Here is a 27114-nt window from a genome sequence, read left to right on the forward strand (position 1 = left end):
GAGCTGAGCAATGCCGCCCCCCATAAAATGTGCATGCAACACTACCTACCTTTCACAACTAGAGTGGCTTTGGAGTTTAAGTCACGGACTGAGAAAACCACTTCTCCTGCATCCGAAGGTCGGGCCTTTTTGATGTTGAGGGTATATTTCCGCCCTTTGTTGAAAGCTCGAATCCGTCCATCCTGGCCCACTTCGGTTCCATTGACCAGCCAACGGCAGTCTTCGACACTTTCGTGGGAGAGAACGCATTCAAAGCTACAGCTCTCCCCTTCCAACACATCAACACTCTTTAGACGCTTAGTGATGCCAATGTTCAGCTCTGGAGAAGGCAGGAAGAAGGAGAAGAGTTAGTTTTTATATGCCGACTTTCTCTACCACTTAAGGATGAATCAAACCAGCTTACAATCAACTTCCGTTCCCCTCCCCACAACAGACACCCTGGGAGGGAGGCAGGGCTGAGAGAGTGTTACTAGCTCAAGGTCACCATTGATGGCAAACACACACACACACACACACACACCTTGAACGCTGACTTTCGACTTGGCGACCTCGGTACCCAGATCACACGTATACAAGCCGGCGTCACTCTTGCACAGGTCGTGGATGATGAGGCCCAGCGTCTTCCCAGCCTGCAGCATCTCATACTTGTCTCCAGGAGTGAGTTCCACACCCTCCTTCTTCCAGATAGGCTTGACCTTTGGCTTGGAGGCCTCACACTCCAGGGTGACTGTCCCACGTTCCTCCCCAACAACGTCGTCTAGTGATTTCATGAAGACAGAGGGCTTCTCTAAAAAAGTATAAAAAAATCAACAATGCTGATTCTATGACCTTTAGGCAGATGATGAGAGGGAGGGCATCTTGGCCATCTTCTGGGCATGGAGTAGGGGGTTACTGGAGGTGTAGGGGGGAGGTAGTTGTGAATTTCCTGCATTATGTAGCGGGTTGGACTAGATGACCCTGGTGGTCCCTTCCAACTCTATGATTCCATGATTAGATCCAACTTAATGAAATGGTGGCTTGTATCCAACGGGTCATGCAATGTTGCCAACTCTGGATTTGGACATTCCTGGAGGTTTTGGGGAGGGGCCTGGTGAAGGTGGGGTTTGGGGAGGGGGGATTTCAATAAGGGTATACTACCATTAAGTCTATTCTCCAAAGCAGCCATTCGGGGGAGCTGATCTCTTTAGTTTCTCTCTTGGCCTAACTTGGGACTAGGGTATCTGAAGTACCGTCTTCTCCAGGAAGATGCCCTCTTGACTATCTGACCAATTAAAGAGGCTTGTTTGGTGGGTACATGAGAGAGGGCCTTATCAGTGGCAGCCCCACAGTTAAGGAACAACCTCCCCAGGGAGGTGCCCCTAGCCCCCTCATTGTCAATCTTCAGGAGGAAGTAGAAGACAGTTTTATTTAGGACTGCTTTTTTTATTTAGTTTTTATCATTGGCAGTCCTAATTGGGAGCTTTATCATTGTTGTTCTTACGGTGTTTTTATAATGTTTTGTTTAAATTCTAAGCCACTCTAAGTTCTGCAAGGGAGAAAGGAGTCTAATAAAGGTTTTAAAAAAATAAAAACCTGTCTCGGCTGTTGTGAGGATTGTGGGCAATGGAAGAACCACATTTGCCACCATGGGATGCATGGAAGAAGGACAGGATGATTGGATGGATGGAGACAGATAAAACCTCAAGACCAGTAATAATTGAAAGCAAGGGGAAGAAGCAAATAAAAGTCCCAAGGCGAGGAAGGGGTGCTCACCTTTCACCTTCAGTCGGGCGCTCTCAGAGAATCTCTTCTGCACCTTCACGGTCACGGTCCCTGCATCTTCCGTCATAACGTGTTTCAGCTTCAGGGAATGACACTTGCCCACGCTCTTGATCTCGTTGAAGTTGTTGGGGTAAAGATGCGTGTCGTTGAGGAACCATTCCACTTCCTCGTTGTCCTCCGACAGCTCGCAGGAGAACACGGCACAGCTCTCCTCTTCGATTTCCACGTCCTGTAGGTGTTTGGTTATCTCAACTTCGCGGTCTGTTGAGGGGGGGGGGTTAAATGCAAAGAATGAGAATCCCAGCTTGTCAATAAACCCTTTGGTATATTGCAAAGTTCCCTGGCATCTAACACCATCTCCTTTCCAGGCATGAAAGCAGTTTTTTCCGATAAATAAGCTATTGTCTCAACCTTCCATCCCTTCCAAGGTCGGTAAAATGAGTAGTGACACAGCCCAGCACTCACCTGCTCAACGCTTACCCGAAGAATGGAAAAGAAAAAATTATCCCAGATTGTTAAAATTAAAAGATCCAAAAAGTCAAGCACAGGTTGAGTTTGGAAAGAAACATAATTTACCTGATTTCTGTTTCCACAAGAAATGTGTGCATCACAAAATGGCGCATTTTCCTTTCTACACAAAACCACAAGAAATCTGGACAAAGGGCACTTACCCAAGACAGACAGCTTGGCTTTGGTCTCTGCATTCCCAGCTCTGCATTTGTAGATGCCAGAATCTCTGGTATTTATCCTCAAGATTTTGAGTTCCGCAGTATTCTTATCCCACTTGGGCTTAAACCTCTCTGAGGTCTCGATACGGGTGTGGTCTTTGTACCATTCTACCGTTTTCGGCAAAGGCTTGAAGTCACAGGAGAGGACAACGGAATGACTCTCCAGAACAACCTTGTCTTCTAGAGGCCTGGTAATGGTCACTTGAAGATCTACAGAGAGAATACCGCGTTCCAAGAGGTGTGGTTTGATTTCAAACTTGGGAAAAGAATGTATATTTTCCAACACAAAAAAGACAGTAGATCAAATAAGCGGGGGTTTTGTGGCATATTAAAGCCTTAAAACATATATGTTTTTATTCTAGCTTTACCTTTTATGGATTGGGGTCTAGCCTGAGACAGCTTATGGTAGAAGAAAAAGTTGACTAGGCACCTGTTTATTTTTTTTGCAACCAAGAAACATTGCTATTCCTCCAGGATTAGTACCTATAGATCAACGTTTATTCCTGGTTGAAGCAATGTTATGCATAAGTGCAGCCACATTTCTCATCTCTGCCAACTTATGATAAAGAAATCCCAGTGAAGCAGTGGGTGATTGGGCAACAAAAATAGCAAATGACAGAGCAGTTCCTCAGTGGAAAAGGCTTCCTCTGGAGGTGGTGGGCTCTCCTTCTTTGGAGGCTTTTAAGCAGAGGCTAGATGGCCATCTGTTAGCAATGCTGATTCTGTGAACTTAGGCAGATCCTGAGAGGAAGGACAGAAAGGGTTGTGTCAGTGTTTGGCTCTCATGGCCCTTTCTTACATGCCCAGGGTAATACCAATTGCTACTTTGGGGTCAGGAAGCAGCTTTCCTGCAGGCCAGATTGGCCAGGGATCCTGGGGGGGTTGTCATCTTCTGGGCATGGAGGAGGGGTCATTGGGGGTGCTGGGGGGAGGTAGTTGTGAATTTCCTGCACTGTATAGGGAGTTGGCCTAGATGACCCTGGTGGTCCCTTTCTATGATTCTAAATACCAGATTTGGAGGGCAAAACCCAGGGGAGTTGTTGGTCTCTGCCCCTTGTTGGTAGGCCTTCCAAGGATGTCTTGATCCAATATGTCTGATCCAAGGTGGCTGCTCTTAAATTTTTATGTTCTAAGTAACGTGCTTGGGCACATATGACCTGAAGGCCAATACTGTTTTCAAGCAACTCACCTTTCACAACCAAGTTTGCCGAGGACTTAGATTTGCCAATTGCAAACTGGATGGTGCCGGTCATGTCCGCATCAGTCTTCTTCAGGATGAGGCGGTGGATGGTCCTCTCTTGCTCGATCACCACATCCTTGCTGGGCTTCAGGAGCTCTCCACGAAGAGACCATTTGGGGGGCCTCACAGACTGGATGGAAATTTCACACTCAAACCTGGCTTCTGCCGGTTCAGTCACCTCCACGTCCCTCAGCTCCTTCACAATGTTGATTGATTGCTCTGAGGAGAAGACAGAAGAGAGGAAAGTTAATGGCTCACCCTAAGTCCATGATGCAGCTGCTGCTGATTGGAGATCTGAAGAAGAGGAAGAAGAAGAGGAAGGAGAAGACTTGGTTTTTATACCCTGATCTTCTCTACCTTTTAAGGAGACTCAAACAGGCTTACAATCACCTTCCCTTCCTCTCCCCACAACAAACTCCTTGTGATGTAGGTAGGGCTGAGAGAGTTCAGAGAGAGCTGTGACTAGCCCAAAGTCACCCAGCAGGCTTCATGTGAAGGAGTGGAGAAACCAATCTGGTTCACCAGATTAGAGTCCACCACTCATGTGGAGGAGTGCGGAATCAAAAGCTGGGTACCCAAGGCCGGGTGGGATAAATAAAATACATTGAAAGTGAAAATATAATTTATTTAAGGTGCTATGTCAAGATAAAAATTATTTTAAAAAATAGTTAAAACAGCATAATGGCATTTCCTAAGGTTGATATACTGTAACCACATGCCAGATGCATTTCAGCCAATTTGGCCTTCCTCAGTGGTCAATTGAAACCCATGTAAAACGTACACACTTATGTACAGATATATAAACATATACAGACAATTATATATCAAACCAGGCATGTATATAGGTTGTATAGTATATTTCCAATTATACCAATATCTGGTTAGATTGTCTACAAGTTGTTTTACTGGGCAGTATATGTCTGTCATATAAAATGTGTGTGCAATTATCAACCTGGTAAAACAGTTGGGGTGACAAAATACCTTCAGCAAGCCCTGCCATTATACCATTAATCCTCTTGTTCATATGATTCTCGGTTACATGACTCAGATAATAGTGCATGCTCTCTACTGCATGAGCTCCATCCATACTTGCTAGCCAAGAAATGGGAGATACCTTCCACGTAGAACTGAGCACTGGATTTATCATCGACGGCATCGCAGGTGTAAATATCCTCATCGTCGAACTCCGTGTCATTGATTATCAGCTTCCTGTAGACCCCATCGCTTATAATCTCGTACTTTAGGCTTGGGCAGATCTCTTGGTTGCCCTTGTACCATGTGACCATAGCATTGGGACGAGACACTTGGCACTCCAGGAAGCCCCGGTGTTTCTCAAGAGCGATCTTAATGCGGAGAGGTTTTACAATCTTTACGGGCAGTTCTAAAGGAGGAGATTTATTTTAAAGACCAAGACATGACAACAGCAATGCCAACAATATGAAGAGATGTAGAACAATCGAAGCATTTCGTGCAGATTACGTCAATAATCTTTTTTAAAAGAAATTATTTTTACCCCCAGCCTGTAAGGTAGGACAGTATTATGGTCACCCTATTTCAGATAAGAGGTAAAGTCTGAGAGGCAGGGATCTAGGGCAGGGGTGTCGAACATGCAGCCCAGGGGCCAGATCCAGCCTCCTGAGAGCTCTTATTCAACTCACAAGTAGGGTTGCTAACCTCCAGGTACTAGCTGGAGATCTCCTGTTATCATAACTGATCTCCAGCCGATGGAGATCAGTTCCCCTGGAGAAAATGGCCAATTTGATGATTGGACTCTATGGCATTGAAGTCCCTCCCCAAACCCCGCCCTCCTCAGGCTCCGCTCCCAAAACCTCCCGCCAGTGGTAAAGAGGGACCTGGCAACCCTATTTCATACCCCACTAAGACCCTTCCCCTCCCCAAACTCCATCCTTCGCAGGCACTGCCCCCAAATCTCCAAAAATCTTCCAGGCTGCAGTTGCCAGTTCTAGCAATAACTGCAGGCTTTTGTCTTGTTGTTTCGTTTAGCATGCCCCCCCAAAAATAATAGTTATTGCCCCTCCTCCCTGATTCTGGTGTTGTATATGTGTTTTTATTGAATTGTTTTATAATTTCACATGTTCTTTTTCAATTGTTCAAGCATTTTAATATCTTTTATGTTTGCTTCCTCTGGGATCCTGATGGGGTAGACAGCTGGCATTAAAAATGATTTGAATAAAATAATAATAAATAAATAATAATTACCGTTCACTTTAAGCCGCGCTCGAGATTCTGCTGTTTCCGCAAAGAATTTGATCTCTGCAGAATCCTGCACTTCCACACTTTTGTAGACAAGGGCGAAATTCTTCCCTGCGAGAAGAAAGACTGGCTCAGTTGCAGAATACCAACATTAAGGCAAAAATCACTCCACCCACCTGAAGGGGAACTACATTTAAGAGCCATAAACAGTGTCAAACAGTTCAGAAGATTTGCAACTCAAGGCAAAAATCAGGATTTTTTTACAGCCCACTAACCACTACAAGAGAGCCAGTGTTGTGCAGCGGTTAGAGGAGGAATTAGGAGACCCAGGTTCGAATCCCCACTCTGCCATGGAAGCTTGCTGAGTGACCTTGGGCTACTCGCGCACTCTCAGCCTAGCCTACTTCACAGGATTGTTGTGAGGATAAAATAGAAGAGAAGAAGAAGGATGTAAGCCTGATTGTATCCCCACTGGGAGGAAAAACAAGGTAAAAAAGAAATAAATAAAATACATAAATAACACTTGATCCCATCAACAAGAAACTGACGCAGCTAAAAGTGCACAAGTATTGGACAATGACCAGTTTCTCTTAGAAGAAGAAGACGAGGAGGAGGAAGAAGAACAAGACAAGGAGGAGGAGGAAGAAGAGGAAGAAGAAGAGGAGGAGGAGGAGGAGTTGGTTTTTATATGTCAGCTTTCTCCACCACTTAAGGAAGAATCAAGGAGGAGGAGGAGGAGGAGAGGAAGAAGGAGGAGGAGAAGGAGGAGGAGAAGGAGAAGAGGAGGAAGAAGGAGAAGAAGGAGGAGGAGAAGGAGGAGGAGGAGAAGGAGGAGAAGGAGGAGGAGGAATTGGTTTTTATATGACGATTTTCGCTATCACTTAAGGAAGAATCAAACCGGCCTAAAATCACCTTCCCTTCCCCTCCCCACAACAGACACCCTGTGAGGTAGGTGGGGCTGAGGGAGCTCTAGGAGCTATGGCTAGCCCAAGGTCACCCAGCTGGCTTCATGTGTTGGAGCGGGGAAACGAACACAGTTCACCAGATTAGAGTCGGCCACTCATGTGGAGGAGCGGGGAATCAAACCCAGTTCTCCAGATTAGAGTCCCTCGCTCTTAGCCACTACACCACGCTGGCTCTCTTAACCTCATAGTAGCCAACAGCTCACAGGCAGAGGCATTTTCAGAGGTAGATCTCATACCTCTAAAAGCCTCTTGATTACCAGTGGTTCAGCCAAAAGCCAAGCATCTTTTGGAAATGTTGTAAAGGGCTGCTTAACAGCTCCCCGATCATACTTAGACCCTGGGCATGCCCAGCTAGTAGGTTCATTCCTGGGCAGCTTCATCCCATAAGCTCAGGTTTGCCTTGAACTGACTTCATCCTTCTAAACCCTATTAGGGCTCAAGGTGGGCTCTAAACTAAAATTTTGTCAGCAGTATAAAATGTTTAGAAAGCTCTATCCCAAGACACAACTTCCTATTGGAAACGTGGCCACCTTTGACTTCTGATTAAAATTTCACACAGTGGACCTTCCCGGTCAGAGAACAGACTTGCACTGGTTCGTCAGCAGTTCCCATACTCCAAGAAACCCGGGACCAATGAAATGAGAGCGCTCAGCACTTTCTTCAAACTACTTGTTTCATCAAGAAGTTTCTTCTTCAAGACGTTTCAAGTTCTTGTATCTGACAAAGAGAGCTTTGACTCTCAAAGGCTTATACTCTGAAAATCAAGGTGCTCGTGGATAGGGTTGCCAGTTCCGGGTTGGGAAATACCTGGAGATTTTGGGGTTGAAGCCGAGGACAATGGGGTTGGGAGAGAAGAAGGTCTTCAATAGGGTCTAATGCCATAAAGTCCACCTTCCAAAGTGGCCATTTCCTCCAGGCGAACTGATCTCTGTCACCCAGAGATCAATTGTAATAGTGGGAGATCTCCAGCCACCACCTGGAGGTTGACAACTCTACTCCTGGACTTGATTCTAGCTCTTCTTCAAATTACAATTCTCATAGCTCTTTTGCGGAAGCCATAGCTGTCAAACTGTTACATATACATTTTTTGTTCCTTGCCAGTTCTAGAACAGATCAGCCTCCCTACTCTCCGCCCATCTTCTCTAGGTCCCATAAATGGCCAGAAAAATTCCAGCAAGTCCTCCTTCATCTCTGCCCTTCCTACCTTCTTGACGCAGCTTAATGTTGTCTCCAGCCCGAATTTTGTTCTCGTTGCTGTACCACTCAGTCTCGACATCGTCATGTGAGATCTCGCAGAGGAAAGAAGCACTCTCTTTTTCACTTACTTCCACATCTTCCAAGGGTTTCACAATCTTGATATCTCGAGCTAAAGATTCACAGAGATGGGGGTCACTGCGAAATATTTGTTACTTCTCTTGTTCGTTTTAAGCAACATCCAAACAAACCTGCAAAGCCAATCAGATCTCCAAAGGCCAATCTGAAAACCGGCTGGGCAAAAGACCCACCTGGCCCGAATCACTTTCTGAAAACACTTGGTGGGCATCAAGAAAGGTCTCAAAGGGTGCCATGAGGCCCCTTAGCACCACGTTGAGGACCCCTGCCCTAGAATCTCCTGTTGTGCCCACCTATTTTGTCTTTCAGTTATAAATACAACAGTGGTGGTAGCAAATAAGTAGTGAAATCTGGGGGAGGCTCTGGGCACCTGGGTTCATGCTCTTGGATTGTTTTGTGGGCCAGCTTTGCTGCTAGCTACTATTCTAAACTGTTTTAACACTCAAAAGAATACCTGTACCCCATACAGGACCATCTCTTTCCATAGGTTCCCCATCAACCACACAAATTAAGCTTTGCATCAGATGCCTTAATTCATGCCATCGTGTTCCTGATTACTATGTATGGCTGTAAAAGCTGGACATTGAAGAAAGCTGATAGGAAGAAAGTTGATTCCTTTGAAATGTGGTACTGGAGGAAAGTGTTACGGATACCCTGGACTGCCAAAAAAAAAAAAAATCAGTGGGTTATAGATCAAATCAAGTCTGAACTGACCCTAGAAGCTAAAATGACTAAACTGAGGCTATCATATTTTGGTCACATTATGAGAAGACAAGAGTCACTGGAAAAGAGGGAGACCCAACAAGAGATGGATTGACTCAATAAAAGAAGCCGCGCCCCTCAGTTTGCAAGATCTGGGCAAGGCTGTCAAAGATAGGACATTCTGGAGGACTTTGGTTCATAGGGTCGCCATGAGTTGGAAGCGATTTGACGGCACTTAACACACACACACACACACACACACACACATCAGTTGCCTTGTTCTGTGATCCATATCGCTTCGGCCATTTATGCAGGGCTGTTTCCCCATGGTCACCCCCACTGACCGCTCCAGTGCTTTGTTTTGATTACGCATGCCTTTTGCGACTGTCAGAGGTCGCCTTGCTCTCCCTGCACGTTCTCATGCATTTTCCCCGCATTTTCTCGATTCTCGCTAAAACAGCATCCGGAAAACACAGCAGGCGAAATGCGCGGAAACGCACTGGGAGAGCAAGGCGACCTCTGACGGTTGGGAAAGGCATGCATAATCAAAATGAAACGCTGGAGCAGTCAGTGGGGTGGCCGCAGGGAAACAGCTCTGCATAAATGGCCTTTGACTTCACTACGGAGCATGGCTTTTTTTCCCTTAACTGATCAATGCCCGCACTCCATGTTTTGTAAAGGCATGGAGAAAGATTTTGCTCCTCTCACCAACACATACCGTGGACCTCCAAAGTGGCCAAACTCTTGTCGTCAGCAGCGTCACACATATATTTTCCTTGGTCTTCGGGTTCACATTTGTGTATCGTGAGGCTCCGCTTTGTTCCTTGGGAAATTATTCCCAACTTCTTACTTGGTCGTAGCTCTTTCCCATCCTAGAAGGAAGAGGGTCCAACGCGGGTTTATCAAGGCACTGTTAAGGTAAAGGTAAAGGTCCCCTGTGCAAGCACCAGGTCATTCCTGACCCATGGGGTGATGTCACATCCCGACGTTTTCTAGGCAGACCTTGTTTATGGGGTGGTTTGCCAGTGCCTTCCCCAGTCATTTTCCCTTTACCCCCAGCAAGCTGGGTACTCATTTTACCGACCTCAGAAGTATGGAAGGCTGAGTCAACCTTGAGCTGGCTACCTGAAACCAACTTCCGTCGGGATTGAACTCAGGTCGTGAGCAGAGTTTGGACTGCAGTACTGCAGTTTGCCACTCTGCATCACGGGGCTCTTAAGGCACTGTTAGTGGAATCATTAACCTGTTTCTGTCTCACCAAATCCACTATGGAACAAAAGTCTCAAGCTGCTGTCTGCTCCTTTCAATTTAGGACTATGCATGGAATTGGCAGGGATTTGCCTCACTCTTGCCTCGAAGCAGAATTTAAATTAGTTATAAGACAGCATCCTAGAACTGCGGGGAAGGAACGAGGCGGGAGCGAAGTGACTTCTAAAAGTTGGTAAAATCACGAATATTGCAAAGGAAGCCTCGAAGCAGTCCAGCAGGGATCGTGAGCTAAATACCCCGGCATAAATGGCCAATGGTTCATCAGCCAATTCAGACAGTTGGTGGGAACAAATGGTAGGCCCCCAAGAGATCCACAATGGGGCCACCCTCTGTGTGACCTTGTTTCTGTAGCTACATAAATACAAAGTAAAGAGAATATATCTTATGGCTCAAGAGAGGAACAGGGTCCTCCGAATGCAACTGGGTACAGAGCTCCAATGTCCTTCGATCTCAAATCCAGCTCTGATTCTCTTATATATATAATAGGCTAAAATCAGACTTTCTTTTGTCTGTGAACTCCCCTCTCCCATACACACACCAACTAGCTGACGGCTTCAAACACACACAATTCTAAGTGCTTGGGGTCGGGTGGAAGAGGTTCACCATGGAACAGTGAGATCACAGTGAAAAGTCAGTTTGGCTGGGAGACCGGACCTGGGGCACAGAAGAGGCCGAGTGAGGAATAGGGACCAGAAGTAGGAGGGAAGTCTGGAGAAGAGGAGGTTGAGGGGGGACATGACTGCTCTCTTTCAGTATTTGAAGGGCTGTCACTTAGAGGAGGGCAGGGGGCTGTTCCTGTTGGCAGCAGAGGATAGGACTCATGATCATGGGTTTAAATTGCAGGCAGAGAGGAATGAGTTGGATATTAGGAAAAAACATTTACAGTAAGAGTTGTTCAACAGTGGAATCAGCTACCGAGGGCGGTGGTGAGCTCCCCATCACTGGCAATCTTCAAGCAGAGGCTGGACAAGCACTTGTCAGGGATGCTCTAGGCTGATCCTGCATTGAGCAGGGGGTTGGATTAGATGGCCTGTCTGGCCCCTTCCAACTCTATGGTTTATGATTCTATGAAGCTGAATTTGGGGGACTGAGCAGGAAGCAGACCCAATCAGTTAAGGGAAGATGGAGCCCAGGGGCCAAAAAGGGGACCAAAGGGGGGAACAGGAAATTGAGGGCTGGAGGCAGAATCTAAAGGAAAGGAGGGCTATGGAGAACGTCTTCAGGACCAAGGCTGTGCCTCCGGTCTTGGCAGAAATGCAATGGGCAGACCTAGGGACTAGAGACCAATAGGTTCCTCTATCCTCCTACGAGGTAATGGAATTAACATCCTAACAAGAGGGTTAACATCCTAATTGTTACTGGTATTATTACTGGTAAGAAATATGAGACATTTTTGTTGACATATATTGCTCAGCTGGAATTTTGTTACTCAGATGTAGTGCTGAGGATAGAGGAACCGATTGGTCTTGGAACCCGGGTGGGTCATTTTCTTATTATTAGTAAGAAATATGAGTCATTTTTGTTGACATATATTGCTCAGCTGGAATTTTGTTACTCAGATGTAGTGCTGTGTGTATGTTATTTGCATTTTTATTATAGAGGCATCTTGCCCTGGAGACTGACACAATTAAAGACGTAACTGAAGAAGCAATTTAGCGAAACGAATACCAACCTAGAGGTATCGTCTTGCAACTGCAACTGTGTTATCAGCAACATTTGGATTATCTTCTACAATTTTTTTGGGACTGCGTTTATGGTGATGTAACCTGTTTTTTTCCCTTCTGGATCACAGCATTAGCTTGGACTTCTCAGTTGTAATTATTCCCATTACTTTGGACTACCTTTATTGCCCAGTTGGGACATATTTACATTTGTGGCTTTGACTCCCTGAGTAGGATATTCTTATGTATTTGCTATTCTGAAGGAGATTATATTCATTGTTGTAACAATTTCCAGTGATGTGCTATTATTTGAGTTGAGCCTGCATGCTGCTGTTGTTGCAACCTTGTTAATTATCAGCACAGGTATTTTTGTTTGTATAGTATATCTAATACCTGGAGGTTGGCAACCCTAATTACTAGCCTGGAGTACTGCAACGAGACAGATCTGGTTAACAACCTAAACCACTTTCCACTGCTGCCTGGCAATGGTGGATTTAGCAGCAGCGGAAACAAACTGACAGCCATCGGAAATGCTCTGTGATATATTTTTTCTAGATTGGCTGCCTGGCTTTGGCATCTGTCGGACAAGAAATAGCTTTCCTCCACTTTCTGCAGGAGTCAGTGCGTGCTAGAAGCACCCAGAATGCCCGGAGAAAAGGAAGAGACTCCATGCCGCTAAAATCAGTACCTTGCGCCACTTCACGTTTGCATTGGACCGGGAAACTTCACACTCCAACGTTACGTCGTCCTTGTGCTGAGCTTTGATATCTACTAAAGGCTTGGTGATTTTCACAGGCCGTTCTGCCAAAGAAAAGGAAGGCAATAAAAGGAGGTATGAATTAACAGGGTTTAGAGTTTCTTGCCTGAGAGCACAAACACATGGCATGATGTATCAGATCAAAGTATCAGTATCAAACCAAAGGTCCACGTCTTCCAAGTCCCACCAATGTATATTTGTGCTTTGCTCCACCACACCAGTAGGGCGAGCCAGAGTGTTCCCACTTTCCTATGGCTAGCCTGAAACAACATGCAATTATTTGGAGCACATGGATCTTGCAGAGGTACCTTCAATGTTGGCACCTCCAAGGTGTCTGATGTCTAGGAGGTGCAGCCTTCCTGTCATGGGGGGAGAAGCTACATTTGCTCCACCCTCCTACTGAAAAGCTGCTGTTCAAAGTCATGGTGGGTAGGGTTGCCAGGTCTCTCTGCGCCACCAGTCGGAGATTTTGGGGGGGCGGAGCCTGAGGAGGGCGGGGTTTGGGGAGGGGAGAGACTTCAATGCCACAGAGTCCAATGGCCAAAGCGACCGTTTTCTCCAGGTGAACTGATCTCTATCGGCTAGAGAACAGTTGTAACAGCAGGAGATCTCCAGCTAGTCCCTGGAGGTTGGCATTCCTAACAGTGGGAGAAAACTTTTTAAAAACTTTAAAAAAAACCCTCAGAACTGTAGAGTTTGTCATGAATGTGCCGAAGTGGTGTTTTTTTTTTCCTTTTAAAGGAGGTTTCTTCCTTTTCTACTGCTGTACCCAGCCGTCCCGAAATGATCCTGGAAAAAAAGCTGGTTTTCCCCCCGGGTTTTTTGGGACCAGTATTACCAGCTACATTTTTTACCAGCCGAAAACAGCCGAAAAATACTGGTAAGTTTTGGGTTTGTTTTTTTCGGTTCAACTTTACTGAGCATCTAAACCAATTGACTCACGCACAGATTGGGACTTGATGCTTTGGATATGTCAAAAATAAAACATAGGTGCGAACAACTCGGAAACTCCAGTTGGTTCAGAATGCCGCAGCCCAGCTACTATCTGGTACTAAGTAGAATCTACATATTGCTCCCTTTCTGTAGACACTCGTTTGATTATTGATCAGTTACTGGGTTAAACTCATAGCGCCAACTATCCAAAAGGACAGGCTGGCACTAACACAGACATCCACCGTGGAAAATGAGTCCCAGACTACAGCGGATGCTCACCTGTCACTTTCAGTCTGCCTGTCGATTGAACACCTTCCGCCTTGAAGGAGATGAGGCCAGAATCCTCCAGTGCCAGGGAAGAGAGAGTCAGCGAGTGCTTCTTCCCCTGGACGCCGATACGGCAGTTCTCTTGCGCTTTCAGTCTCAAGCTATCTTTCATCCAGGTGGCTTCCACATTCTCATGCGACAGTTCCACCTCAAACGTGGCACAGTCCTTCTCGTGGACATTCACCTGCTGTAAGCCTTTCACTAGCTTGATCGGCCTCACTAAGAAGAAGAAGAAGAAAAAGAAGGAGGAGGAGGAGAGTTGATTTTTATACGCTGACTTTCTCCACCACCGAAGAATCAAACAGGCTTACAATCACCTTCCCCTCCCCTCCCCACAACAGACATCCTGTGAGGTAGGTGGGGCTCAGAGAGCTTTAACAGAACTGTGACTAGCCCAAGATTACCCAGCTGGCTTCAAGTGTAGGAGTGGGGAATCAAACCCAGTTCTCCAGACTGGAGTCTACCACTTCAAACCACTGCTTTTAACCACTACACCACGCTGAAACTAAGAAACAAACAAACAAAAAAAAGGATGCCCTGCCTTATTTTTTAAAAAATGTTTATGCCCTGCCTTATTTTTTTTCTAGACTCAAGACGGCTAACAGCACAGCTACAGGTTTCAAGGACACAAAACAAAGAAGTCCATTAACAGATGCAAATAGTGCATTGATGTAAAAACACAGCCAAATCCGCTGAGACAGTTTGCCCTCCTCCAAATGGTCCCTGATATGCACCAAGACCATAGGGACCAATCCTTACCCTTCAACCAAGCATGAAAAAGTGGAACACTTATTTTTATTTTATTTTCTAGCCCGCCGTCCCCACTCCAAACTGGGGGATGCTCAGGGAGGGCGACAACAATAACATCACAGTTATAAACATACACTAATAAAACCATCTAAAACCATAAAATACTGACTCCTAAAAATCTCAGTACCCTACTGGAAAGTACCACCTGCCACTGATATGGACCAGACCCCATGGACTAATCCTTTTTCTTCCACCAGGTGCAAGAAAGTGGAACATCTCAACACCTTACTGGAAAGTACCACCTGCAACTGGGAAAGACCCCAGCAGGGTACAATGCTATAGAATCCAAAGGAGCCCTTTTCTCCAGGGGACCTGATCTCTGTAGTCTGGAGATAAGTTGTAATTCTAGGAGATCTCCAGGCCCCACCTGGAGGCTGGCAACCTTGCCCACACTGGATTAATAATTATGCTAAATACACCCAGCAGCAGAGATCTTAACAGGAGTTTCCACCCCACTTCCCATCTTGGCTCCTTTACATTACGGCTGCCAGGTGCAAGATTTAACTTCTGAATACCACCACCACGTGGTTTGCCTGCTTATACTTATTATTTGACAACTTGTTGACTTTCTAGAGCCTTCTGTTTAGCTAGACTGAATGCTAATCCCTCTATGGTTACGCAGGGCAGAATTTTGAATATACCATACCCAGACAGGACCTGTCCTTGCTCTTCTGGCTCTGTTGATTCATTAGCTCATGCCCTCTTGGAATGTGGCTTTTATTACGAACTTTGATCACGTTATATCTCTCCCCTTTTAACATATAAATCTAATGCCTCTGTCTCTGACATAATGCCTTTTTATTAAGTGACAGGGATCCCAAGGCTACATTGTCAGTGGCGAGATTTGTTTCAGTCCTTATATCCATCAAACATTAGATATATGCTGCTCAAGATCAATGGATCAATGAGCTTCTAAGGGATAAAGGAAAGGAAAGATTTAACTTCTGATTTTCATGCTTTAATTTTAAAAACATACTCTATAACTGGAGGGAGAGGAAAGACTGTACCCTTTCCTCCCCTACCATTTCCTCACTAGAAAAAGCTACCTCTGATCAGCTGGGGGTGGGGGGAATATGTGTACCTGTAAATTTTCCCCAGCAAAAGTAAAGCCAATATATAGCCTTTGATTTATTTTACAGCGGTCTTTTGAAGGCCCCCTTCTCTGATGTTTCACTCACCATGCTGCGGGATATTCCAGAAAATCCAGCATCCCTGTTATAGGGATGACCTTTGGATTGAGCCAGTGGATATTCCATCACTCCAAACTGGGGAATGTGCTTGTAGGCAGACTGGGGTTATTTTGGGGGGTGAACTTCAAGTGAAGGGATTAGCTAAAGCCCTTATTTGCCACATGCAGGAGGAGCACAAGGAGGCATTCCTCCTGGGGTGTAACAGGAGGGGCGGGGGGGGGGGAGAACAGAACCAAAAGCACTTTTTGTTCTGTAAACCAAACTCAGAGTGGGCAAGTTCATATGACCCAGCTGATTTGCTGAGCATTTGGGGGTGAGCTAGGGTTGCCAGGTCCCTCTTCACCACCAGTGGAAGGTTTTGGGGGGCAGAGCCTGAGGAGGATGGGGTTTGGGGAGGGAGGGACTTCAATGCCCTAGAGTCCAATTGCCAAAGTGGCCATTTTCTCCAGGTGATCTCTATCAGCTGGTGATCAGTTGTATTTGCAGGAGATGATGAAGAAGAAGAGTTGGCTTTTATATGCCGACTTTCTCTACCACTTAAGAGAGACTCAAACCGGCTTACAATCACCTTCCCTTCCCCTCCCCACAACAGACTCCCTATGAGGTAGGTGGGGCCGAGAGAGTGTGACTAGCCCATGGTCACCCAGCTGGCTTCATGGGGTGGAGAGGGAAACAAATCCAGTTCACCAGATTAGCCTCCGCCGCTCATGCGGAGAAGTGGGGAATCAAACCCGGTTCTCCAGATCAGACTCCACCACTCCAAACCACCGCTCTTAACCACTACACCATGCTGGCTCTCAGATCTCCAGCTAGTACCTGAAGGTTGGCAGCTCTAGGCTGAGACCATGTAAAGTGATCAAGTGATTATTTTCTGCCATGACTTAAGGAGCTGTCACTGCACCAGCTCATGCTCTGGGATACTTAGGTCAACTTCCTCAGAACTTTTCCCCACCAAACCCTGGGAGGGGCCATGGTTTAATGGCAGAGCATTTGCTTGGTGTGCAGAAGGTCCCAGGGTTCAATCCCCGGCATCTCCAGTTAAAACCATCACATAGATCCGACCCTTGGTCCATCAGGGTCAGTACTGTCTACTCAGACTGGCAGCAGCTCTCCAGGGTCTCAGGCAGAGGTCTTTCACATCACCTACTTGCCTAGTCCCTTTAACTGGAGATGCCAGGGATTGAACCTGGGACCATCTGCATGCCAAGCAGATGCTCCACCACTGAGCCACGGCCCCAAACCAACCCCAAGAAAAGATGTACAATGACAACCAAGGGAGCTTTGACTCTTAAATGCTCATAACCCCAAAATCTTTTTGATTTCTAAGGTGCGACTGGATACAAATCTCGCTCTTCTACTGAAGACCAGCATAGCTGCCCTCCCAAAATGATGACCCCGGACTTACTTTCCACGTTGACTTTCCCCTGGGTCTTGTCATGGAGGGTCTCGCAGGAATAGAAGCCCCGGTCTGCACAGGTGGCGCTTCTGATCACCAGGCTGTGACTTGTCCCATCAGCCTTGACCTCCAGATTGGCGTTGGGATGGAGCACGCTGCTGTTCTTCATCCACTTCACCTCCGTGCTTGGTTTGCTCAGCTCCACTTCCAGAGTCACCGTCTCTTTCTCCTCAACAGATTTGGGCTCCAGTTTCTTCACGAATAACACCGGTGCCTCTGCGTGCAACATGCACACATAAACACATGGGGGAAAAAAAATGCAATTTCCAGAAAATCTAGAAACTGCAAAGCTAACAATTATCGTTTACCAACAAAGAAGGGCCAGGAAATAGGTTGGAGGATTCTACCAGCATGACAGGTCAAGTTCTCTTACAAAGGGATTTCCAAGGGAGATTAGAAAGAGAGACTGCTGAATTACAGCTAATAATGAAGCTCAACACAATGCATTCACCTGGATTGAATAGAGATCTGGGATTCTTGTCTCATTACCAATGCTAAGTTCTCCACGCCTACTACCCCTCTGCTATCACACCTCATCCAATCACGCCTGCTAATGTAATTTTCCTGCTTTTTACATTTATATTGCCATTGTGTGTCTAATTCACCAGTCTCTACTTAAGGACAGATGGAATCACATTCTAACTGTATCTGAAAAAGAGAGCTGTGGCTCAGGAAAGCTCATAACCCTGCCAGAAATTTTGTTCGTCTTTAAGGTGCTACTGGACTCTTGCTCTCTTTCTCATTCTGCCGCACGTGTAGACCCAGCCCGAGGGAACGGCTGTAGAAACAACCCATTCAATGACGTCATCTGTATTCCTTCATAGAATTAAAGAGTTGGAAGGGACCACCAGGGTCATCTCGTCCAACCCCCTGCACAATGCAATTCACAACTACCTCTCCCCCACACCCCCAGTGACCCCCTACTCCATGCCCAGAAGATGGCAACAAAAACCCTCCAGGATCCCTGGCTAGTCTGGCCTGGAGGAAAATTGCTTCCTGACCCCAAGGTGGCAATCGGCATTACCCTGGGCGTCTTCCGTCTTCTCACCTTCCACCTTGAGGGCCGCTTTGCTCACCACGCCTTCCGCTTCGGCGGAGATTTCAGCCGAGTCCTTCAGGGTCAAGTCGGTGATGGTGAGGCTGTGGTTGGTATCCTTCTGAGCAACCACGTATTTCTTACTGGCCTCGATTTTGGTTCCGTTGCGGCTCCAAGTGACAGCGGCGTCGCCGGGAGAGACCGAGCACTTGAACATGGCCTCTTTGCCTTCTTCCGCTACTACGTTATGAAGGCCTCTGAAAAACTTCACCACTCGAGGAACTGGAAGATGAAAGAATGATGATCAGAATGACAGAAAGAATCGAAACGTTATAAACTATTTTGCGGGTTAGTTTCTAGCCCAGGGGCAAACCCTTTTAGGGTGCTGATGAGCCCGGCTTCAGCTCGGATAGAGAGCAGGTTCGAAATCTAAATAAATAAGAATGTTGATCTATGCTGTTTTTATGCTTGTTTTATTGTTGATAATTCCTGTGTTGAGAGATGACAACCCAGGTTGGGAAATACCTGGAGATTTTGGGGCTGGAGCCTGGGGAGGGAGGGAGGGGTTTGGGGGTGGGGGGGACCTCACTGGAGTATCATGCAATACAGTCTACCCTGCAAAGCCACCATTTTCTCCAGAGGAATTGATCTCTGTAGTACAGGGATCGGTTGTAATTCCCAGAGATCTCCAGGTGCCACTGGGAGGATGGCCATCCTACCTATGTTGTTCAGTTTTTTAAATCCTCTTAGTGAATTGTTTTCAGTTTGTGAGGGCAGACCTCTCGAGAGAGGGCATATATGTTTCCTAAACAAATAATAAATAAATCTAATCCAGCCAGACCCCTGATTTGTGGACACAACTATGTGCTATGAAGAAACTGGGGTGGGGGGAGAGATTTTTCCCTGCAATGCACCTTCCCTGGCTTGCTGATCTTCCCTGCATTTCTACCTCCCCTGCAGCCAATTTCAATCAATTTTTCCCAGATGAAATGTATGACTGTGGGCAAAACAGCTAAACAAGAGACATTTAGCACCCTTTCTTCCTTGAAAACATCTTCTCTGCCTCATATTTGCAGGCTTTTCACATTCAATAAAGAGTTTTTCTCCTGAGGTTTTTTTTTTGGTGCACGGATGCATTATCTTGGCAAACACTGGAACATACATTTGTCTGGTAACGTACACACACACATGAACACACACATGAACTGCCATACTCTGAATCAGACCATCGGTCTATCAAGGTCAGTATTGTCTACTCAGACTGGCAGCTGCTCTCCAGAGTCTCAGGCTGAGGTCTTTCCCATCACCTCCTGTCTGGTCCTTTTAACTGGCGGTGCTGGGTATCGAACCTGGGACCTTCTGCACACCAAGCAGATGCTTTACCATTGAACCATGACCCTTCATATGAAGCTGCTGTATACTGAATCAGACCATTGGTCGATCAAGGTCAGTATTGTCTTCTCAGATTGGCAGCAGATTTCCAGGGTCTTTCGAGTCGCCTACTGACTGGTCCTTTCAACTGGATATGCGAGGGATTGACCTGGGACCTTCTGAATTCCAAGCAGATGCTCTGCCACTGAGCCATGGCCCTTCCTGTCTCCCCTCTCTAAGCTGCTACATGCTCCCAAATGCAGGACGACATGTCATGGCTTGCACTACTTTCCCTATGGTGGTCTGCTCTCTCTTCCCCCGCTGCTCTACCCAAAGGGTGCTCTTCTTCGTGGATGATCCACCAAGTTCCTGATCCCTGCAAAGGACAACGATTTGCTTTTGCAACATCTTCAAAGTGGTCTGTTACCTAAGAGGATGGGCCCTTAAATGCCCAGGATTGGGTCAGCCCTTTGGCAAATAAGGTGTTCTCCCCCCACCCCCGCACTGAGGCCTGGGCTCCAACCCATACCTATGGGGGTCACATGAACGCTGCATTTGTCATCCCTCGCTTCACAGCAGTACTCTCCCTTGTCCTCCGCCCGAAGCCCCGTCACCACCAGGACTCGCTTTTCACCGATCTCGTGCATTTGGAAGCGCTTGTTGGCTTTCAGCTCCACTCCATCTTTGCGCCAGATGACTTCGCCCCTGGGCTGGCTCAGTTCACAGGTCAGAGTCAAGGTGCCGCCGATCTCAGCTTTAACGGGCTCCAACTTCTTGGCAAACTTCACCGGGATTTCTGAGATTCGTTGGAAGGAGGAAAAAAGGACATCATCACACATACACCAAGAAACAAGCTTCTCAAACATTCATGTAAATAAATAGTACAATTTTCTTTTTTCTGATTGTCCCCTTCTTATATATGCTAAACAGAAAGTTCTCACAGACAGGATGGCTTTCTATAGCCTTAGTCTGATTTCCCACTGACTGAACCAAACAGAAAAGACACCAGACAAACAAGAGTGTGCCAACCAAAAGGATAATATCATACGGCATCTTTTTTTTTTGCTGTCAAGTCACAGCTGACTTAGGGCGACCCCATAGGGTTTAGAAGGCAAGAGATGTTCAGAGGTGGTTTACTGTTGCCTGCCTCCACGTAATGACCCTGGTATTCCTTGGAGGTCTCCCATCCAAATACTAGCCAGGGTCGACTCTGCTTAGCTTCTGTGATCTGACGAGATCAGGCTAGCCTGGTCCATCTAGGTCAGGTCTACTGGATTGGGTAGACTTCCCCAAAGTTGCCTCCTCAATTGTTGCCATCCCTGGACCCAGCATGGCTCCTGGTCTCTGCCACCATTGCCAACAGAGAAAAAGTTAAGTCCATGGTCTGTGCATTTGCACACAATGGTCTAATTTGGTAGGGGAAATTTAAATCCCTCCCTCAATGTATTTTGTAAGGTTTTCAGATTTTTCTTCTGGCAGGGTCCCCCAAGTTTGCAGAACTATCTATTTTACATCAGCATGGCCCCATTCCGCAGATTTATGTATCCACTTGACGATTAGAATGTAAGATAAGCAAATCCATGCAAACAGGTAAATATACAGACCACAGAATTAAGCTTTCCTACATATATATTTGTTTACTATTTACTCCTGGCTCTAAATAATTCTGAGCTGCTTCTCTCACCTTCAACTTGCACCTGGAACTGCTGCTTATCACTCTTGGTCTCACAGGTATACACGCCCATATCCTTCTTGTCCGCCAGCTTCACAATCAGGGACCGAGAGGCTCCTTCTTTTCTAATCTCGTACTTCTTGTTTGTTTTGATCTCGTTGCCATCCTTGAACCACTTGACCTCAGCATTATCAGGCACTACAGTCGCCGTTAGGTTGATGCTCTTATGCTCTTGAATGGCAATGGGTTCCTCTTGGGCAGCTTTTTTTTGGAATTTCGGCTCTGGTTCTGGAAGAGTAATCAGGGAAGGGGGAGTTTGCAATTTACACATGCAAAAACATCAAGATTTCCATGTTTTCTAAAGCAGTCAAGAACACTGAGGGAAACGGTTTAAAAATAAGCACATACATAGAGGACATGAGAAAAGCCCTGCTTGATCAGAACAAGGCCCACCAAGTCCAGCAGTCTGTTCACACAGTAGCCAACCAGGTGCCTCTAGGAAGCCCACAAACCAGACAACTGCAGCAGCACCATCCTGCCTGTGTTCCACAGCTCCTAATACAATAGGCATGCTCCTCTGAGACTGCAGAGAATAGGAATGCATCGTGGCTAGTATTCATTTTTACTAGTAGCCATGGATAGCCCTCCCCTCCACAAACATGTCCACTCCCCACTTAAGCCTTCCAAGTTGGTAGCCATCACAACATCCTGGGGCAGGGAGTTCCACCATTTAAATATGTGTTGTGTGAAGACATACTTCCTTTTATCTGTTTGGAATCTCTCATCCTCCAGCTTCAGCAGATAACCCCACGTTCTGGAGAAAACGGTGAGAGAGGGAGAAAAGCTTCTCCCTGTTCAGTCTCTCCATACTATGCATCATTTTATAGGTCTCCATCATGTCTCCCCTTAATCACCTTCTTTCTAAGCTAAACTGCCCTAAGTGTTTTAACTGCTTCTAGTCTCCTAGTTCTTTGAAACTCTGATCTAACAAACAGTAGTGCCCATGGAACAATTAAAAAAAAAAGTTCTCTCTTTTAGGACTCAGATACATGATGAAGAATATCTGGTGCTTTTATGTATTCTCAGTTTCCTCATGTCTAACTTCCTGTTTCTTCTGGGGCCAGCTGATTCAGTTCTGCATGCGTTTTGATCCCCCTAGTGATCAATTCAATATAACACCAATTTTTATCCAGCACAAAAAGCTGCTGATTTAAACTGCAGGCAGAAATGCCTCATTTAAAGCTGTATGATGCCAAATCAACCCTCAGAGGGAGAAAAACATGTGCATAACTGGGGGAAAAACCCCAAAGAAACAGGAAGTTAGACATAAAAAAACTGAGAATGCTTAAAACCCCTGTAATCAGGATCCCCCCCTTTTTTAAAAGAAAGTAACATGGGGAACTTTGGTTCAGGGCAGCAGCCCTCACCAGGACATGTTTTAACCCCCCCCCTCCCCCGTACAGATCTGGACTTCCACCACCACCAATGGATATTAGCGTTCTAAAAACTGCCAAAGATTCTGATCATGGCTGTCCATGAATCGCACGTAGCTTGTCCTAAATCCTATGTGACATGCACCAGTGGGCACACAACCCTCTGTGGCCCTTCTGAAGTTACCCTACATGAGCATAAGAACATCGGAAGAGCCCTGCTGGATCAGTCCAGTGGTCCATCTAGTCCAGCATCCTTCTCACACAGTGTCCAACCAATTGCTCTGGAGAGACAACAACAGGGCACAGAGACCGAGGTCTTCCCCTGATGCCACCTCCTGGGACTGGTATTTCCAACATTCTCCCTATTCTTGGAAAACAAGATCTCCAGTCTTGCTGTCCACATTTCAGAAAAATGTGGTCCAATTGCCAGCTGCCACTCAAAAGAGGCTCATCACAATTCAAACACAAGTTTCACTCATTCACAAATTCCTGCTCTCGCCTCTGTAACTATTTCCCATGTGTCAGAGGGAAGGGTGCTTACCTATGGCTTCCACCTTGAAAGTCAGTTTTTGCCCGGCGGCTTCACAAACGTACTCCCCGGCATCTTTCTTCTCCACTTGCTCGAGGACCAGCTTCCGAGAGGCGCCATCCGCCTCCGTCTTGAATTTTTTGCTGGAGCTGAGGGGCTTCCCATCCTTGTACCATTTCACCTGTGTCTCGGCAGAGGCGACTTCACAAGCCAAGATGGTGCTCTCCCGCAAGACAGCCTTCACCTCTTTCTGCACCTTTTCCTTGTTAGCAAAGACATCTGCTGCTTCTGAAGAAGAGCAAGAGGAAAAAGAAGAAGAGTTGGTTTTTATATGCCGACTTTCTCCAACACTTAAGGAAGAATCAAACTGACTTACAATCTCCTTCCCTTCCCCTCCCCACAACAGGCATCCTGTGAGGTAGGTGGGGCTGAGAGAGCTCTAAGAGAGCTGTGACTAGCCCAAGTTCACCCAGCTGGCTTCATGTGTAGCAGTGGGGAAACCAACCCAGATCACCAGATTAGCCTCCGCCGCTCATGTGGAGGAGTGGGGAATCAAACCCGGTTCTCCAGACTAGAGTCCACCGCTCCAAACCACCACTCTTGACCACTACACCATGCTGGCTGTTTGCCATGTGGGGGAAGACAGGAAACATCTTTTGGCTGGAGACATATTTTGCTAGGGTTCAGGATCTAACCTACTTAGGTAAAACCATTTTGGTCTTTTATGCATGGCTGTTTCCCTCACAGTCACTCCTGCGATGACTTCGGGTCTTTGTTTGGATTATGCATGCCATTTCCGACCATCAGAGGTTGCCTCGCTCCCCCCCCCCCCCGCGTTTCCCTGCACTTTGCCTGCGTTTTCAAATTCGAGATAAAACAGGTCCCTGAAAACGCAGGCAAAATGCGGGGAAACACAGTAAGAGAGTGAGGCGACCTCTGATGGTTGGGAACGGCATGCATAATCCAAACAAAGACCCAAAGTCGTCAGAGGGGTGACTGCAAGGGAAACAGCCCTGCATAAAAGACCTTTGTAATCGTTTTAACAGCGGTCCCTTAGATGGCCATGAGGGCGTTACTGTTTGTGAACAGGGTCGCCAGGCAGCCCTTGCCGGCTGCCCTCATTGTCTGCAACCACTCTGACTGGTGGCAGGAGGAAAACAAAGTTGACAGCCTGTGCTCCATGACATCACTTCCAGGGAAAACCATAGAGTTCCCGGTGATTCCTAGAACTACCCAACGTCACTTTTACTATAGAGTTTCTGACAATTCTAGAGCTACCTGACATCACTTCCAGGTTTGCTCAGAAGTTATTTCATGGTGCTCCCCTCATGTTCCTATCCCCTCCAAGTTCCTGCTGGTTGCCAGGCATAGCCAGGCAACCCTATTTGTGAGAGTGATGGAGCTTTTGTTGCTACGCACTCCATAAAAGCTGCAATTCCCGACGTTCATCAATTCCTGACGTGCTTCAGGAGCCCCGACAGATCAGCTTCAAGCCTAGTGAACTATTTATCTTGTGTATGTTTTCCTCGAACCCTTCCTAAAGGGAGCTCCGGGTGGCATGCATGGCTTCTCTATTTTATTCTATAACAACCCAGTGAGGCAGGCTAGGCTGAGAGAGAAGGACCACCCCAAAGTTACCCAGCAAGTTCGTGTAGGTTATCCGGGCTGTGTAACCGTGGTCTTGGTATTTTCTTTCCTGACGTTTCGCCAGCAGCTGTGGCAGGCATCTTCAGAGGAGTAACACTGAAGGACAGTGTCTCTCTTCAGTGTTACTCCTCTGAAGATGCCTGCCACAGCTGCTGGCGAAACGTCAGGAAAGAAAATACCAAGACCACGGTTACACAGCCCGGATAACCTACAAGAACCAATGAACTCTGACCGTGAAAGCCTTCGACAATATTTTACCCAACAAGCTTCAGGGCTCTGTGGCAACTTGAACCTGAATCTTCGGGGTCCTTGTCCAACACACGGACCTACACTGCTTTCCATCTACACATGCCGTGTAAAAACAAGCAGTGGAGAGATGTTCCACACGCAACAGTTTAGAAATCTTCTCCAATGCACATAGTTCAGATTATTTCCAAAAACAGCAAATGTTGTTTTAGAGAACAATTCTCTATGTAGCTCTCATTGCTGATTAGAATTCAGTGGCAATCCAGCATTCAAATGGACGTTTTCCCTGTACTTTTCTTGTCTCAGACCTCTGTACCTCCCCATAACCACCAGATGGCTTTAAAAAATATTAGTAATCCTTAGATTGCCATAGCATTATAATGATATACCATAACGATGTATTAGAATCATGGGATCATAGAATCAAAGAACTGGAAGGGACCACCAGGGTAATCTAGTCCAACCCCCTGCACAACGCAGGAAATTTACAACTGCCTCCCCCACCCCCAGTGACCCCTACTCCATGCCCAGAAGAGGCCCAAAAAAACCCCTCCAGGATCCCTGACCAATCTGGCCTGGGGGAAAATTCCTTCCTGATGCCAAAGTGGGGATGAAAGAAAGGGCCATGAGAGCCAAACACTGATGCAACCCTTCCTGCCCACCCTCTCATGAGCTGCCTAAGTTTACAGAATCAGCCCTGCTGACAGATGGCCATCTAGCCTCTGCTTCAAAACCTCCAGGGAAGGAGAGCTCACCACCTCCCGAGGAAGCCTGTTCCACGGAGGAACCCCTCTGACTGTTAGAAAGTTCTTCCTAATGCTTAGCTGGAAACTCTTTTGATTTATTTTCAACCCGTTGGTTCTGGTCCAACCTTCTGGGGCAACCGAAAACAACTCAGCACCATCCTCTATATGACAGCATTCTAGATTTTTTTTTGGTATACCCTACCCTCCTGACACACACACTCATGCACCCGCTTTTGCTAGTCAGAGAACTTGAAGTTTCTCCCTGACAATAGCAGGAGAAAAATACACAATGTCCGGGGTAAAGAACGATGCTATATTGAGCCTTCCTGATGTCAATGACCTAAGTGGGGTTCTGAGGAAAGCCTCTCTCATTCCAGGAAAGCACCTTTCACTCTTACCTGCAACATCAAGCTTGAAGGTCAGCTTCTGGTCACCAGCTTCACAGGTGTATTCCCCAGCATCCTTCTTCTCCACCTGCTGCACAATCAGCTGTCTGGATTTGCCTTCAGATTCTATCCTGAATTTCTTGCTGGATGTGATCCGCATCCCGTCCTTGAACCATTTCAGCTCCGTCTCAGCCTGGGAGACCTCGCAACTGAAGGAGGCATTTGCTGAAAGGGTGGCCATCACCTCTTTCTGCACCTTCTCCTTGTTGGCAAAAACATCCTTGGCTTCTGCAGCTATCAGGAAGGAGGGGAAAATAGCCAATCATTCTACCTTCCTTGAGCACCTGCTGTGGAGCAGAGCTGGATGAAGCCAACAGATGTTGGGAGCTCCAAGAATGACATTACCAGCTGTTTATTATTTTTCTATGTAAATCAGAAAGGTTAAGGCTTTCACCCGGTACTGTTTTCCCAACCTGAAACAGCCTACATCCCAATCCTGGATCAGTACCACAATGGAAAGTAAAATAGGTCCAGTGGCACCTCAAATGCAAACGAAAGTTATAATGATAAACTTAACAAAACGAAGGTGACCCTGGGTTCCTGTTGTATTTTGTGGCTACAGACTCCTTTGAAATGTGGTGTTGGAGGAGAGTGTTACGGATACCGTGGACTGTCAAAAAACAAAAACAAATCAGTGGGTTGT

The 27114-nt window shown here is 46.6% G+C and overlaps 1 protein-coding gene across 1 annotated transcript in view; it reads right to left on the bottom strand.

Moving 5' to 3' along the window:
* The window catches only part of OBSCN (obscurin, cytoskeletal calmodulin and titin-interacting RhoGEF), a 224709-nt gene that overhangs the window by 164755 nt on the left and 32840 nt on the right, over positions 1-27114 (bottom strand). The window contains exons 16-32 of the mRNA XM_056857144.1: positions 26424-26699; positions 23399-23674; positions 21437-21712; positions 20282-20548; positions 18394-18663; positions 17295-17561; positions 13842-14108; positions 12561-12673; positions 9661-9814; positions 8113-8274; positions 5950-6054; positions 4844-5110; positions 3679-3948; positions 2433-2699; positions 1753-2022; positions 521-787; positions 50-319 (exon numbers count right to left, since the gene is read on the bottom strand). Coding sequence (XP_056713122.1) covers positions 50-319; positions 521-787; positions 1753-2022; positions 2433-2699; positions 3679-3948; positions 4844-5110; positions 5950-6054; positions 8113-8274; positions 9661-9814; positions 12561-12673; positions 13842-14108; positions 17295-17561; positions 18394-18663; positions 20282-20548; positions 21437-21712; positions 23399-23674; positions 26424-26699 — 4044 coding nt within the window. The remainder of the gene's footprint in view (positions 1-49; positions 320-520; positions 788-1752; positions 2023-2432; positions 2700-3678; positions 3949-4843; positions 5111-5949; positions 6055-8112; positions 8275-9660; positions 9815-12560; positions 12674-13841; positions 14109-17294; positions 17562-18393; positions 18664-20281; positions 20549-21436; positions 21713-23398; positions 23675-26423; positions 26700-27114) is intronic.

Source organism: Euleptes europaea, chromosome 11 (genome assembly GCF_029931775.1).
Source record: "Euleptes europaea isolate rEulEur1 chromosome 11, rEulEur1.hap1, whole genome shotgun sequence".
NCBI lineage: Eukaryota > Metazoa > Chordata > Lepidosauria > Squamata > Sphaerodactylidae > Euleptes > Euleptes europaea.